General features: G+C 37.7%; 1 protein-coding gene across 1 annotated transcript in view; it reads left to right on the top strand.

The window, feature by feature from the left end:
• LOC136690864 (Fc receptor-like protein 5) overlaps positions 1–13,202 on the top strand; it is a 52,328-nt gene extending 39,126 nt beyond the window's left edge. Inside the window, exons 9-15 of the mRNA XM_066662919.1 lie at positions 8,548–8,817; positions 10,230–10,496; positions 10,603–10,941; positions 11,033–11,296; positions 11,394–11,669; positions 12,440–12,526; positions 12,639–13,202. Coding sequence (XP_066519016.1) covers positions 8,548–8,817; positions 10,230–10,496; positions 10,603–10,941; positions 11,033–11,296; positions 11,394–11,669; positions 12,440–12,526; positions 12,639–12,697 — 1,562 coding nt within the window. The 3' untranslated portion in view covers positions 12,698–13,202. The remainder of the gene's footprint in view (positions 1–8,547; positions 8,818–10,229; positions 10,497–10,602; positions 10,942–11,032; positions 11,297–11,393; positions 11,670–12,439; positions 12,527–12,638) is intronic.
• The last annotated feature ends 3,311 nt before the right edge of the window (positions 13,203–16,513 follow it).

Genomic DNA, 16,513 nt, shown 5'->3' with positions numbered 1-16,513 from the left:
TGCTGTTTTCATTTTATTTGGAAATATACCAGTTTTGAAGGACAGATTGCAGATATGTGTAAATGGTTTAGCTATGCATTCTATAATATTTTTTTACCATTGAAATATCAGTTTCATTCCAATCAGTGGGCCTTTTGTTTTTCCTTTTTTTTTTTTAAACAATATCCAATATTTCTTTTGCATCAGTACTCCTAACAAAGATGGAATGAGAATTTTTAGGAACTATATTCATATCCATGCCATATTTATTTCTTGGCTCTTTTGCTAAATTAAATCCAACCTTTACAAAATAGCCATTAAATTCATTAGCAATTTCTGTTATTTTATTTATGACTGTATTATCTTCTTTTACAAAGTTATTTAGAATTTCTGCTGTTCCAAATCCCTTTTTAATAATGTTATTCAGCACATTCCATGTGCCTTGAACATTACTCCTATACTTCTCCAGTAACATCTGATAATATTCCTTTTTGCAAAATCTCATAACACTTATTAATTTATGTTTATACGTCATATTTATTTTCTGCTTCTTTAGTTCTTTGTTTTAGGAATATTTTATATAGAAAATGTTTCTTTTTACATGTGTTTGATATTCCCTTGGTAATCCATGGTTTACATGGCCCTCAAATTTATGCTTGGAAGTTTTTAAAAGGACATTTTTGTTCATATAACTCATCTAATATGGACAAAAAAATCCTCATATGCTTTGTTCTGGTCCTCCTTTTCATAAACCTGTCATATACAAGAGACTGCATAAAAGACTAGAAATATTGACTTGTCAGATAACACTACACATTTCCACTGTGCGATGGTCTCTCCCAATCACCTCCAAGACCAGAGAATTCAATGGGACAACTTCTTTTTGGAACAGTAAAATTTTAATTTTTATTTGTTGATGTAATGGTTAAATGTTTGCCAGTGAACTCCTGAACTCTTGTGGTTATAATGACAATAAATTAATGATGATTCTTGATTAATTGCCATTTGAGGGACCACAGATCATGGATATTCAGATTAAACTTGCACCCATGCGCTTTTTTAATTCATAAGGAATTGATTTATTTACAAAGGAAATAAATCTGATGAGGCAAATACACAATCTCATGCACATGTGTGTGCAATCAAATATATTGTATGTTGTAAATATTGCAGAAGGTGACTAAAACATTCTGTATTACATATAACCTTGTTTTATACTGAAACTGCACTAGATGAGTTTAGTAATAATGATTTAGCTGATTATCTCCTGTGATCTTAGCGAGTAATGAGCTTTAAACTCTGTTTACACATTTATTTTTTATTTTATTTTACTTTATTATGCATCAAAAAATTATTTTCACCCTGCACTTTGAATACATGCTAGTGACAGTAAACAGTAATTATATGTGATGGTGAGTAGAGCACATGTACTTGATCGAAATGGGGATTATTACACTACCTGATTCTCCAGCTCCAGCTTTTTACCATTCTTTTAGATGTCTTCATTCAATAATAATAATAATAATAATAATAATAATAATATTAATTAATTATAGGTTACATTTATCTGGCGCCTTTTTAAATACCCAAGGTTGTTTTACATAAGGAGACAAAAAAAGAGATAGGGAACACACTTATACCTGAAGAGGAGTGCAGAAGTACTGAGAGAAGAGGGAGGTTTTAAGCTGAGATTTAAAAGCAGAAAATGAAGAGCATAAACAACCTGTGTCTAGTAATGCTTCATATTCCCTGTTTCTCTGTTTGCTTTAGCGCTGGTCTTACTTCTCTACTGTGGACAAACGCAAGGTGAATCATTACATGTTCTGTTAATTTATTATTTCTTTATCATTCACTTACACTTGCATTCACATAGTGTAATTCACATTGTAAAATGTCCATGAACAACGAGCTGGACTGTTGAGGGCATGCTTGATTTCTCAGATTACAGATTAATTCTTCTTAAGACACAGAAGTGATTCTATTCCCATAGTTATACCACAGTTGGTTCTGACCCTGCAGTGATTCGCTGAGAGAGTGACCTTATTGCACGATAGTGACACTCTGACTGAATCTCTTCTTGTGTCACTCCGCAGAATACATGTAACCTAACAGTGACGCAAGTGCTTACAACAGGTGCCTGGACTTTTTCAGCCAATAGGGAACCGGTTCAGTTTCTGTTCGCACATCTTATTTTGAACAATGTAAAGAGTTATAGTGCAGTGGACCCGTTATACACTTTAGGATTTGTAAACAAAAGAAAAATAGCAAGGGATTTAAAAACAGGAAACTGCTATGTTTTTTATGATTTTTGTGACTGTGTTTAACTCGAGTCGAGGTGCGCCTTTGTTTTCTCCGCTCCTCTCGTTCACCATCCCAGCAGGACGGCTTTGGAGACTGTGGCCTTTTGAGAAATATGGTTAAACTAGACGTATGTCAGATTTTCATGTGCAGATACTAGTGACTGAGCAGTTAAACTTGTGTGAAGACCTGAAAGAAACCACGATAAAACAATATAATAATATCACTGCATAGGTACAGTATGGTAAACACTGAACTGACATCTGTTGGATTCATGAAGTATTTATTAGAAATGATCATTTTTTTGAGTATTACCTCTCAGTATGTGCACACAAAAATCTGACATGCAGCTAATTTAACCATATATTTCTTCTCTAGCCATATTCCAAAATTGTCCCTTTAAACTTAACCAGACAGAACCTGGCATAATTTAGTTAAGCAATAAAACACCAGAGGAAGTGTGTTATCATGAAATAACAGTTAAACTTACGCGTTTAACAGTGAAAACAGGTATAATTGGTATATGATTTTATCGGTTTAGTATCAGTGTATACTCTCTAAGTAAACTTAAGACAATTTATTGGTATGAAACCTGAACCGAACATTGTTTACTGCTGAAAAATGTAAGAAGGACAGCTGCAGCATAAAGAGCGCTTTTCGCAACGGCACAGCGGAGTGAGACAGTGGTTTTGAACAAACCATGCTCTTATTAAGAAATAAAACACACTGTAGAACGCTTCTCAACAAATCAGAGTGCATGCCTGGAACTAACTGTTGTATAATATATGATGTAAACCATGACATTTTAATCATGTTAACACTTCAGCAAAGAAACAGTAATTGTGTTTTAAATGAGCAGAAGAATTTCATTCAGAGCACTCATACTATTACACAAAGCTGTAAAGTGTAAAGAGAAAAGCTGCTGTGCTGACTTCTTCATTTCATAAAACAGAAAGACCCACACTAAGAGTGGAGCCTGAGGGCTCAGTCTTCACTGGAGACACAGTGACTCTGAGCTGTGAGACGCCACATTCACAAAGCAAAGTGGAGGAGATTCACTGGATGAAAGACTCACAGATTTTAAAACCTTCTATAATTCCTGAAAATGCAAACACCACCACAGTCAGAGTAACCGTGTCTGATCCAGGAGAAACAGAGTTCATGTGCGCAGTGAGATGGTCACTGCTAGAGTTGAACAACAGTGACCCTGTAACGATTACTGTGAGAGGTAAGGCATATTATCTGTTTTCTTTCTTTTTTTTTTTTCTTAGTTTTTTTTTTATAATTGATTTAGTTATTAACTCTAACAAAATATATTTTTATCTTTATGAAAATATATCTTCCTGCCAAAACACAACCATAACATTCCCCCCAAAAAAGTAAATTTGTCGTTGTAAGTTCAATATTAGTTCATGTAAAAATATTTTATGTAATTTTTGATCATTTCCATTGTTCAGTTTTTGAAGAATTTTGTCAGTGTTTTACGGGTTGCATGCGCGAGACCTGTGTGACAGATTAAACATCTGTAAATGCAGAAAAGAAATGAAGACAAGAGAAACGTGTTCAGTGTTTCTAATACAAAAGATTCAGCATTTCTCTTTCTCACAGAGCACAAATACCATTAATTTTTATTCACAGACATATATCAGCTGAAATGATAAACTTATAAAAGTACACATAGTAACTCTTTTTCCAGTAATATAAAATACTAAAGCATATATCTTAAGGACAAGTTTATGAAAACATTGAACCTGTTTACTGTTATAAAACACATTTTACTAATACAAAACAGCTTTTATACTCCATTTCACATTTAGAGGCTTCATTAGACTCTCAGCATCAATGTGTAGTATGGCTGCCATTTCACCATGAGGTCTGCTCAACATATCACTCAAAAACATGAGAAAACTCGGTCCTACCAGTGTAAACTCACTACAGACATAAAAATATATGCTCATGTGCTATGCACCATCGTTTTAGCAGGGATTAAAGTGCTTTTTGACACACTGCTCACCTGTAAGTACAGAGAAGAAATGAAGAGGAGAATGTGGCTGTCTTCATGAATGCCCCTCAGCTCTGAGAGTCGTTCTATCAGAGAAGAGTCGATTCCCCGTCACAACCAATCGTTACCCTGCCCCCTTGAATTAGATTTAGATTAAACTAAATGTATCACTGATTTTACATAAAAACAAATCACATACTATAAGTAATAAAGGAAATCAAACAAAGCGTATTTACAAATGTAACAACACTTTGTGGGTGTCACAAGAGCATAAAGGGCAGTTGGTATTCCATTTTTTTTAAAGAAGAAACATCAAAAACAAGAGAGGGACAAGTTTTTGTTCTGAACCTAAATGTTCATTTGTTCTAAATCTATCTGTTGAACAGAGAGACCAAGGCCTACAGTGAAAGTGCAGCCAGCGGAGAGAGTGTTCATCGGAGAGAGGATCACTCTGACGTGTGAAACAGGAGGTGGACAAGACTGGAATTATGAGTGGTATAAAAATAGAGAGTATATCAGTGACTTGAAGGATTATATAATCTCTGACATTTGTCAGTGTGATGCAGGTGTTTATACCTGTAAAGGAACATCAGATCGAACACACACACACACCAGTGACACTGTTACTCTCACTGTATCAGGTGAGTGTGGGGTTTTTCTTAATTTTTTTCATCAAAACAATAGAAAAGATGTGTGTGAATTCCCATACTACTCAATATTTAACTGTCTGTTTAAAGTTTCAGACATTATTTGTGTGGTCTTATTCCTTAGTGGACAATCTGAATTCTGAATCTGTTACCCATGGTGCACTGTAAACCACTAAACAGAAAATGCACAGTGAACAGTGGTTTCAAAATTCATATTTTCTTGAACTGATTATTCTGAACTGTTTGTGTTTATTAATCACCACCCTGAACTGGAAAGTGGTTACAGACAATGAATGATAGAATGTGTGAATTAATCAGAGGTCTGATTTGACCCCCTCTCTCTCTTGGGGCTAACATCTCCAACACAAAAAGCACTGTCAATGTAGCAGACAAATGAGCAAATGATGGCACTAATGGAGTTTTATAAAGTGAAATCTCAGAATGTTAATGTAAAATAAGCTGGAATAAATATATATTTAGTACAAAAATTATGAAGCAGAACAGGATTTCACAGGATTTATTGTTAGATGGGAATGTGGATGTAGCTATAGATATGAAATTACACTGCTAAATTGACTGACTTTGATGCCTAATGATGAATGTATCACTGTTAAATCAAATTAATATTTTTATCACTTTATCCAGAACTTAATATAATTTCTAGATTATTTACACTGTGAGAGGTCACAATAATAAATATTTCCAGAGCAAGATTCTGGTCCCATGTTTTGGGTTCAACAGAGGACCATCTGAAAAATGGTCAGCGAATGATTTATGACTGAACCATTTCAGACACAGCTCAGAACAGTGATCCACACAGAAGAATACCCAGTGTCTGGTGTTAAATGGTCCAGTGTTAATATACAGTGTTTATACCTGAATACACACACATTCCCACTGTTATCCTGACTGTATGAGGAGAATGTGGGCTTTTATCATAAACTAATTCATTCATTCATTTATTCATTGTTAGTAAGCACTTATCCAGTTCAGGGTCACATTGGGTCCAGAGCAGACCCAGAATCACTGGGCAAATGACAGGAAAACATCCTGGAGTAGGCTCCAGTCCAGTGCATGGCGACACACACTTACACATTCACTCACACCATTCATTCATACACCTACCAACGTGTATTTGGACCATGGGAAGAAACCGTAGCACCCACAAAAAATGATATATAATTTTTCTACAGAGAGACAGAAGCCTACAGTGAGAGTCCATCCAGCGAAGAGTGTGTTCATTGGAGAGAGGGTCACTCTGACGTGTGAAATAGAAAGTGGATATGACTGGAATTATGAGTGGAATAAGAATAATCGTGCTCTCCCCAGTTTTTCAAGGAAGGAATACACAATCAGACATGTTGGTCAGTCTGACGCAGGTGTTTATACCTGTAAAGGAACACAGTCATCAGACCGAATGTATACACACACCAGTAAAGCTCTTACTCTGACTGTATCAGGTGAGTGTGGGGTCTCTGATGTTGTCACGTATCCCAATAAAAACATGTATCTTCCAAAATAGTAACTTTACAGGAGAAGAAAACTTAATAATCTTAAATTTCAATGGAAGTCAATGTAAAAAGATTTTATTCCAAGTAATTTTGGAACATTTCTACTGGTCCATTTCAAGAAAGGTTCTGTGTTCAAATGATGTAGTAACTAAACATCCACAAACATGGAGATACCTGTTTTTGGACAGTGATGATATGTTATTTCTTTTATTAACAGTTAAATATGTCAAGGTACATTTAAAAGGGAAGTGTTAATATACTGACCGTTTAGATGTACAGCATTGATCATCTCATTACAATGGCACCTCTCCAGGTTGGGTATATGTCATGCAGCGAGTCAGTTCCTGAAGTTGATGTTGAAATGAAAAAAAAAAAAAAAAATTGGTGAGCATAAGGAATGGATTGGTCTCAGCAAGAGAAGTTCCACACACAATTTGACTGAGAGTTTGATAGTTTTTGTTAACTAATCTGGCATACTGTTTTACCTTAAAAGATGTGGAGCTTAGAACTGTGTTTACCCACAGTCATAACGTTCACTTTAAGGGATCAGAACTTACAGTTTATCACAGCTTGATGCATAGACGGCTGCATGCCCGTGACCAACAAGAGGGGCCTTTGTAAAGAGATAATCATTGGACTGGGGTCTTTCTCACATTATTTCTAAGTTTAGTTTTATTACAATTATAAAGTCCATCCTTTGCCTTTATCAAAGGTTCAGGGATTTTTTCAGGAGACTTGATGAAAACTTTATGTAGGGTTTCTCAGATGGTAAAAATGTTGGTGGTTTACCAGGTCCAACTTTATTTTCTTTTTCCTGTGGCTTATGCATTGTGTTATGTTAAATCTCTTCAGAAATATATTCTGGAAAATAACATTAGAGGTGTTGGGGCTGGAGTAGCTTTATGTGGGATTAGCAAATAATCATGATCAGGTCAGGCTGGGGTCAGAACACAGATATATGTGAATCATTTAGATGAATCCATTGTCAAAATAACAAGAAACACGACAATAACACAAAAGAAAACTGCAAATTTAGAACAGAGACATAGGGTGAGATCCATTTATTAATTTTACCCCTACCATTTGTTTTCAAGTGTCCTTTGACTAACAGGGTGTAGTCATTAAAATCTTCCCCTATGAAAAGGGATGACCCTCCAAGATCCTGATTCATCATCAAAACACAAAAAAGTGCTTCAACAGTTCTCTTCTGCAGTCTGCAGTTATATCAGAATTAGCTTAGTTTATGTGTCTAAAACAGACTGTGTCTTGTCAAAGAAAGTATACTTAAGTTATGTTGTTTAGGGACCACACATATGTACTAAATCACTACTAATATGTAATTTCAATTATGTTAATGTACATCTAATATATACTGAGTGTATTAGTCATATGTTAGTTTTGTGACTCTTCTAATACAACTGAAATATATTTCTCTGAGCTGCAGCCTAAAATATAAACCACATTAAAATGAGCTTCAATTTTTAATAAAATATCAAATAAATGTCACTTATATAAGCAATCAGACCATGTCAAAAATAATCACTAATACAAATGATGCAGTAGCACAAAGTGAAGTCATAATGTACCTCTGCACAGCTCCATGTATACCCCTCCACTCCCTGTGTTGAACAACATCGCAACCAACACCACCCCGTATCCTTTCTTTTTCCTCTTTGACGCTACACACACGCCTCTAAGCCACCTCGAACTCCAGCCCAAACCTTCTGAATTTGCCCCCCTCTCAGACGTTTCTCTGGGCATGGTCAAATACCAATACATAGCATTACAACCTACAACACTTGTAAGTGAAAAGAATTTGACTTATACCAAACGCAGCATGTAAATATATTTAAAATGTACTTAGAGTTGCAGAAATAACATATGACTAGTTCACTCAGTATATATTAAGTGTAAATTAATGTAATTTAAATTACATATTAGTAATGATTTAATACAAATTAGTGTTAATACAAAGTACACTCTCTTTTTCCACAAGTTGTGTTTTGGTTTCAAACTACATTACTGAACAGAAAACTAAAAAAATGAAAGGCAGTGCTATAGGAGTGTGTGGTACTTCTGGAAGACTCTTTACTTTATTCTTCATCAACAGATAAGCCTCGTCCTACACTCACTTCAAGCCTTAAAGTAGCCGTACTGACAGGAAACACAGTGACTCTGTACTGCAGTCTGGGTCCGTCTGCTGGATGGACGTTCTACTGGTCCAAACACACACAGAACCCTGAGAACAACAGCAGCACCTACAACTACACCATCAGGTCAGTTAGGCGCTCTGATGGAGGTCGGTACTGGTGCAGAGCTGGCAGAGGAGACCCAGTCTACTACACACACTACAGTGTTGCACTCTGGGTAAACATCACAGGTGAGTCTTTCACTAAGGGACATGACTTTTTCGGAAACATGCAATGATTTTAATTTTTAATTGTGTAAGCGTGATAGAATGAATAAGGTCAGGAACTAACAATGAAATGAAGATCAAATTTGATTTCAGATTTACTTTAAAATTAATTGGAGCATCTTAAAATGTATTCATTGCTGTACTTTGTATGTAATTGTTGGGTTTTTGTCAGACATTTAATAAAAATATGGGTGTTTCCTTAAATTTGTATCCAAAAGTGAGAGTCAAATAATAGAAATAACGAAACAAAATGGCTGTCTTCTATTAAGAACAAAGCATTCATTTTTGATTAAAACTTCTCTTCTTCTCTAACTTCTCTAATTCTCTGAATGATGTGTAACAAATTAGTGTCAATCTTAAATTATTGGGTTCTTGAAAAGCATGTTATAAATGCAATGAATTATTATTATTATTATTATTATTATTATTATTATTATTATTATTATTATTATATGTCCCGCTGGCTGAAAGAGTTGTGTGATGCCATGTTTTGTTTCCATAAAAACCATCATTAGATCCTCCTTTAGAGAATGATTTTTGTAAATATTTTACTATTACTAATGAGTACTTTATGGTTACTGAGTACACTAATCTGTTTAATAACTTTGAGAACTGTAAAAACAAAGTAATACTGTCATATTGTAACATCTTAAACATTTTAAAATGTTCTTCACACTAAAACCTCTTTACAAATTACATGTGGTTCCCTTGGCCTTGTCTGAGGGTGTCAGACATGAAAAATTGTAAATACTGTAGATGTGGAGTAACACCTCAGTCCTTTCATTTGAATTAATGCATGCTGAGAAATCTGGAAAACATTTATTATTGCAGCAGGGAATATTTCAGTTCTAATTTATTAATGTGGAGACTATAATGATGTAAGTCCATAAATGTAATCTCATAACACTGTCTCTCACTTTAATACAGTTTTTAATGCAGTGCACACCATTTAGAAGATATGAATATTTTTGACAGCCCCCCACTCCGAAAAAATACGTACACAAACTCCACAGGAGTTTATTTTAAACACTGTAATTTATACAAATCTGCAACTTCTTACTGAATAAGCAAAAAGTGACAGATCAAAAGTGACGTGCATCTCATTAATTTGAAAACTGGGGAAAGTGAGAGTGAAAGAACAGCCTCAATCCACGGCTGAGTGTGCACTAGTGTGTGTGTGTTCAGTGCCACAGATGGGTTAAATGAGGATGACACATTTTGTTGTACGTTGTACAATGACAAATAATTGCACATTATTATAATTATGTATATTATTATAATTACTACCCCCCCACAATAGCTTTGTGCCTGAACTTCACTTTGAGAACAACTGCTTTAATAACTGAACTGTGATTTTATTAATGATTGTGTTACAGAGAATTCTAAAGCCATATTGTCCATAAAGCCTGATAAACAGGTGTTTAAGGGAGAGACGGTCACACTGAGATGTGACATACTGGCAGTCGGAGACACTGAGTGGACTTACAGCTGGTTTAAAGATGATGGATTGTATCTGAGCAGTGGAACACAGGAGAACACCATCCACTCTGCTACAGAGTCTAACAGCAGTAAATACACCTGCAGAGGAGAAATGAAGACTCAGAACTCAGAGATCAGTGACGCTGTTACACTGACTGTGTCTGGTGAGTGTGTCATTTATTTTATTGTTAATTCTACTGTATGTAATAATCTGCTCTCTCTGTATGACCGTGTTTGTGTGTGTTATATCCTCCATGTTGTCTCTGTCAGGTGTAGTCCAGGCAGTGTTGAGTGTGTCTCCACAGAGCTGGTTGACTGAAGGAGACTCAGTGACTCTAAGCTGTGAGGTTCCAGGCTCCACTGCAGACTGGACATTCAGCTGGTACAGAGCTGTTCCCCTCAGACAAGGTTTAACCCCAGTAACAGATGCTCATGGTGCCGTCATGTATTATGTGGAGCTCCTGTCAGACAGCAGAAGAGGAGCTGGAGGTTCCTACACTCTCAGTCCTGCTGCTCTAAATCACACAGGAGTTTATGTGTGTGGAGCAGAGAGAGGAGAACCGCTCTATCGCACACAGCACAGCAGACCACACCCGCTATGGATCACTGGTGAGGAACTGGAGAACTGTGTTACGTCTTTGTTTAGCATTATGTTACTATTTATCAACGTGCTATATGTGTCTCTTCTGTGTATTTTCAGGTAAATCTCCTCCAGTGTCTCTGATCATCAGTCCCAGCAGGACTCAACACTTCAGTGCTGACTCTCTCTCACTGAGCTGTGAGGGACAGAGAGACTCTACTGGATGGAGAGTGAAGAGATACACACACATTGAGGTGTCGGATTGTTCAACAGACACAGGATTTACCTGCAACATCAGCTCCCTCTCCACATCGTACACTGGAGTTTACTGGTGTCAGTCTGAATCTGGAGAGGGAAGTGATCCTGTAAATGTCACAGTGTACAGTGAGTCTCCATTACTCTCCTCAACAATATATCTGTATATATTTATTTTATGTTTAATATTTGTGGTAAAAACACTCGTTTCACTGTTATCCTACAGATGGTGATGTGATTCTGGAGAGTCCTGTTCACCCTGTGACTGAGGGAGATCCTCTGACTCTCCACTGTTTATTTCGCTCCACAAAGTCCTCCCCTCTTCCAGTTGATTTCTATAAAAACGGATCACTCCTCCAGAACCAGACGACAGGAGAGATGACCATCCATGAAGTCTCCAGGTCAGATGAAGGTCTCTACCACTGTAAACACCCAGAGAAAGGAGAGTCCCCACAGAGCTGGATCTCAGTCAGAGAAATGACTGTAGAGTTCAGTGTCGAAGGTGGGTCAGGCACCATTTTAACTCCATCAGGTGGCTTTATTTGTTCTTAAAGTCAAGGAGAGTACTGCTGTAACTGCAACAAAGTCCTGAATTCAAGTGACTGTATCTTTTCATTTGTATCCTCCTTACACACCATATGTTATGGTAACCACATGATTCATGAGATTCTGTCCTCTGATGTATTCCAAATTTACTGAGCACCTACATTTCACACACAATATCTGTTCTATATGGGGCATGGGGCATTAAGATGGCTGCAAAAGGTTTGACCTGTACATTGACTGACTTATGATATGGGGGCAATATTGGGGTTTCACACACAGATCACTATCAGTGATGTGTACATACGTAAACATAGATTTATATTAAAACAAGATATCCCACTTCATATTCTGTTAAAAAACATAAAAATGCAAAGACAGCTAAGATAAACATCTCAAAAATCTATACTGACATTAATAATGTCAACACAAACCCATCAGAATCCAAAATAAATTGTCACTGCTATACATCACTATCTCAGATTAAAACAGATAGATCCTATAATGGAAGTGCTGTTAATTTTTCAACTGGAAGAAAATGTATACATTTGTTATCATCATCTTAAACTCTTTGAAACCGGTATCAAATTGGTGACACTTGTCTTTGCATATCCCATGTTCCTCAAAGAGTCCTTTCAGGAAACCCATGGCCTAGTATCTAATAATTATAATGTACTAATAATGTAACTTTTCATGATATTGCATTCAGTATTTATCTCTGTCCTACAGTGCTCAGTTTTCTCAGTTGTGTCCTGGCAATGTCTCCCTTTGTGATAATCTCCATTGTGCTGGGGGTTAAATGCTGCAGATTTAGAGGTAAGAGCTCCAATGGTTTCTCTATATCAGGACTTTCTTTATCCACTTAAAACTGAATCCTAATGTCTGATCAAAGACTAACTTACATTGTTTAACACCGTGTATTTCACAGTTAAACCTGATGAGGAGAACCACCCCTACGCAGTAATAGAAGCTGGAGCAACTGCCTGAGATTCTCCACTCATGCAGTTTTATATTATGTTTAAATTCTTTTGAACCTTCATGCAGTGTTTAGAGACGGCTGAGTCCAAGAGGTCAGAAAAGAGGCTTTAAATAATAGTTCAATATCCAGGAGGTTCAGTTTGCTCTGTCTGAAGATGCCGTTAATGCAGCAGTTATTTTACCCATGGCTGCCCCCATATGGTGGACCCGCTGTATGGAGCATAAACTGGTTAATTCTAGGACTTAATTTGATATTTCATCTCCCTTTCAGAAATAATGTTATTAACTCTGCTATACAGACTACATTGTTTTATTCTTATTCAGTAAGTAAATTAAATGAATACATTTTAAACAATTATTTATTCTTTGTTTGTAAATGCTTCTTCAGTTCGGAGTCACAGTGGGTCCAAAGCAAACCTGGAATCACTGTGTGCAAGGCAAGAACACAATATTCTACATAATTATTTGTGTGGATTATATTTAGATTTTCAAGACTTTGAATACGTTTGTATTATTTTTACTTTGGAGAATTGATGAAAGACTTGATTTGAAACAAATTCAGTGAATGTTTAGTGTTCAATCATTTATTCAGCTCTTTGATATTTTTGTAATAGTTTTATGATTTTCCATAATATTTTACCATTTGAATCAATGATTTACTCAGATATAAGATAAATGCACTCAAGTGAGATTGTGTATTTTATTTAGATTTGACCAATTTTATAATGTTTAATATAATTGTTTACCACATTTATTTCTAATTATTTATATTTTTTATATTGGATCTATTTTTATATTTTTGTAACACCCCCATTTCATATTATTTCACTGTGAAATAAAGATTAAAATGTATCATTTGAAAAATAAAATTGATGTGTACTGTGTTTGTTCTGAATGACTGGGTCATGGAAAATAACTTGATTCAGTTTCTTATTTTTGGAGGAAATATGATTCAATATTATTTATATTTATTATTCAGGATGGTCAGATCTGTGTTTGCGGCTACTTTGATTAGTAAAGGGCAATGTTTTGTTTTGTTTTAATTATAAATATGGGTAGGGTAGGCAAAAGTATAGGGTATGAATATATTTTCATGAATAAATCAGCACTTACTATCAGTTCTAATTAATGCTTACATTATCATACTGATAATACATCCATCCATCCATCCATTCATCCATCTTCTACCGCTTATCCGGGTCCGGGTCACGGGGGAATCAGTTGGAGCAAAGAAACCCAGACCTCCCTGTCCCCAGCCACCACTTCCAGCTTCTCCGGGGGTATACAGAGGCATTCCTAAGCCAGTCGAGATATGTAGTCTCTCCAGTGTGTTCTTGGTCTGCCCCGGGGCCTCCTCCCCGTCGGACATGCACGGAACACCTCACCAGGAAGGCGTTCAGGAGGCATCCAGACCAGATGCCCAAACCACCTCAACTGGCTGCTCTCCACGTGGAGGAGCAGCAGCTCCACTCTGAGTATCTCCCGGATGTCCGAGCTCCTAACCCTGTCTCTAAGGGAGAGTCTAGAAACCCTGCGGAGAAAACAAATTTCAGCCGCTTGTACCCACAATCTTGTTCTTTCGGTCACTACCCAAAGCTCGTGACAATGGGTGAGGGTTGGGACGTAGATTGAATGGTAAATCGAGAGGATTGCTTTCCGAGGTATTTAAACTCCTCCACTTGAGGCAGGATCTCACTTCCAACCTGGAGAGTGCATTCCACCCTTTTCCAAATGAGTACCATGGACTCGGACTTGGAGGTGCCGATCCTCATCCCTACCGCTTCACACTAGGCTGCAAACTGGCCCAGCAAGAGCTGGAGGTCCCGGCTCGATGAAGCCAACAAGACCATATCATCCTCAAAAAGCAGACATGGAATCCTGAGACCACCAAACCGGACACCTTCCGCCACTTGGCTACGCCGAGAAATTCTGTCCATAAAAATTGACAATGGGTGACCGGTGACAATGGGCAGCCCTGACGGACTCCAACTCCAACTGGAAACCAGTCTGATTTTCTGCCAGCCATATGAACCAGACTCCTGCTGTTTATACAGGGACTAAATGGCTCGTAGCAAAGAGCCCAGTACCCCATACTCCCAGAGCACCCCCCACAGAATATCCCGAGGGACATGGGCGAATGCCTTCTCCAGATCCACAAAACACATGTAGACTGGTTGAGCAAACTCTCACGCACCCTCCAGGATCCTAATGAGGGTAAAGAACTGGTCCTGTGTTCCACGACTGAGGCGGAATCTGCATTGTACCTCCTGGATACAAGGTTCAACTATCAGTCAGACTCTCTTCTCCTGTACCCATGCATAGACCTTACCGGGGAGGCTGAGGAGTGTGATACCCCTATAGTTGGAACACACCCTCTGATCCTCCTTTTTAAAAAGGGGAACCACCACCCCAGTCTGCCAGTCCAGAGGCACTGTCCCCGATGTCCATGCGATGTTGCAAAGACGTGTCAGCCAGGACAGCCCCACAACATTCAGAGCCTTGAGGGACCCAGGGTGAACTTCATCCACCCCCTGGGCCCTACCACCAAGGATTTTTCCTTCCACCTCGGCCACCTCAGCCCCAGTAATAGACGAGCCCTCCGGGGTCCCCAAACTCTAACTCCTCTGCGGAAGACGTGCTGGTGGGATTGAGAAGATCCTCAAAGTATTCCTTCCACCGCCTAATGATGTCCCCAGTCGAGGTCAACAGCTCCCCACCCCCACCATATACAGTGTTGGTGGAAAACCGCTTTCCTCCTGATGGTTTGCCAGAAACTTCTTGGAGCCGACTGAAAATAGTTTTTCATGTTCTCGCCGAACTCCTCCCACATCTGAATTTTTGCCTCAGTTACAGCAGTCAAAGCTCTGCCAGATGTAGAAGTTGAAGATCTTTCTGATAGGTTCCTCTGCCAAACATTCCCAGCAAACCCTCACCACACATTTAGGCCTACCAGGTCTGTCCGGTGTGATGGGAAAAACGCAGATTCACCTGATTCACAGGGCCAAGAGAAATTTCATGGGGGACCGTTTGATTTACTTAGATGCAATAGGCATTCCTCATGGGGTCACCGATGAATTAAAAGCACAAAACCCTATAGCAGCAGGGTTTGAGTCTAGATTTGTATGGGCAAATGGCTAATATGACTCGTGACACACTGAGAATTCTGGGGGAACAGTTGCATTACACTTCACAAATGACATATCAGAACCAAATTGCCCTAGATATGATTTTGGCTGAAAAGGGAGGTGTCACATGTTTGGTGATCACTGCTGCACTTTTATTCCTAATCACACAGCAGCAAATGGGTCATTCACTAAGGCTATGAAGGAGTTAACAACTTTTACTAAGGAGTTGTATGGATTTTAAGGTATAAATAATGACTGTATGGCATGGTTTCATTCCTATTTTGGCAAATGAGGTGCATTGGGGTTGAACCTGGCTATCGCGGTGATCATTTCTCTATTATTAATGTCATTAATCGGATGTTGTATTATTCCCTGTATCAGAAGTCTGATCATCAAAACTATTGAGCGTTCTGTTACATTCAGTATGGTGAGTGAGACAGACGTACAAGTACAGACGTGTACTTGGAGCTTGACCCTGCAGCCTCTGGTCACAAGAGAAATCCGCTGGATGAGATGCCTCTTGAAATGCCCCAGCCATTGAATGCCTCATTTGATGGGGAGTAAATCTTTACATTAATCTCACTTTTCATTTATTAATGCTGATTTCAAGTTGATTTTATAGGTTTAAATAATCATTTGATTTAATCATTTGACATGTAATCACATCACATGTAATCATTCAATATGCTTTTTTAGTGCA

This window comes from Hoplias malabaricus, chromosome 3, assembly GCF_029633855.1.
Source record: "Hoplias malabaricus isolate fHopMal1 chromosome 3, fHopMal1.hap1, whole genome shotgun sequence".
Taxonomy (NCBI): Eukaryota; Metazoa; Chordata; class Actinopteri; order Characiformes; family Erythrinidae; genus Hoplias; species Hoplias malabaricus.
The sequence above is the reverse complement of the archived record's forward strand: the minus strand, read 5'-3'. Positions and strand labels throughout refer to the sequence as shown.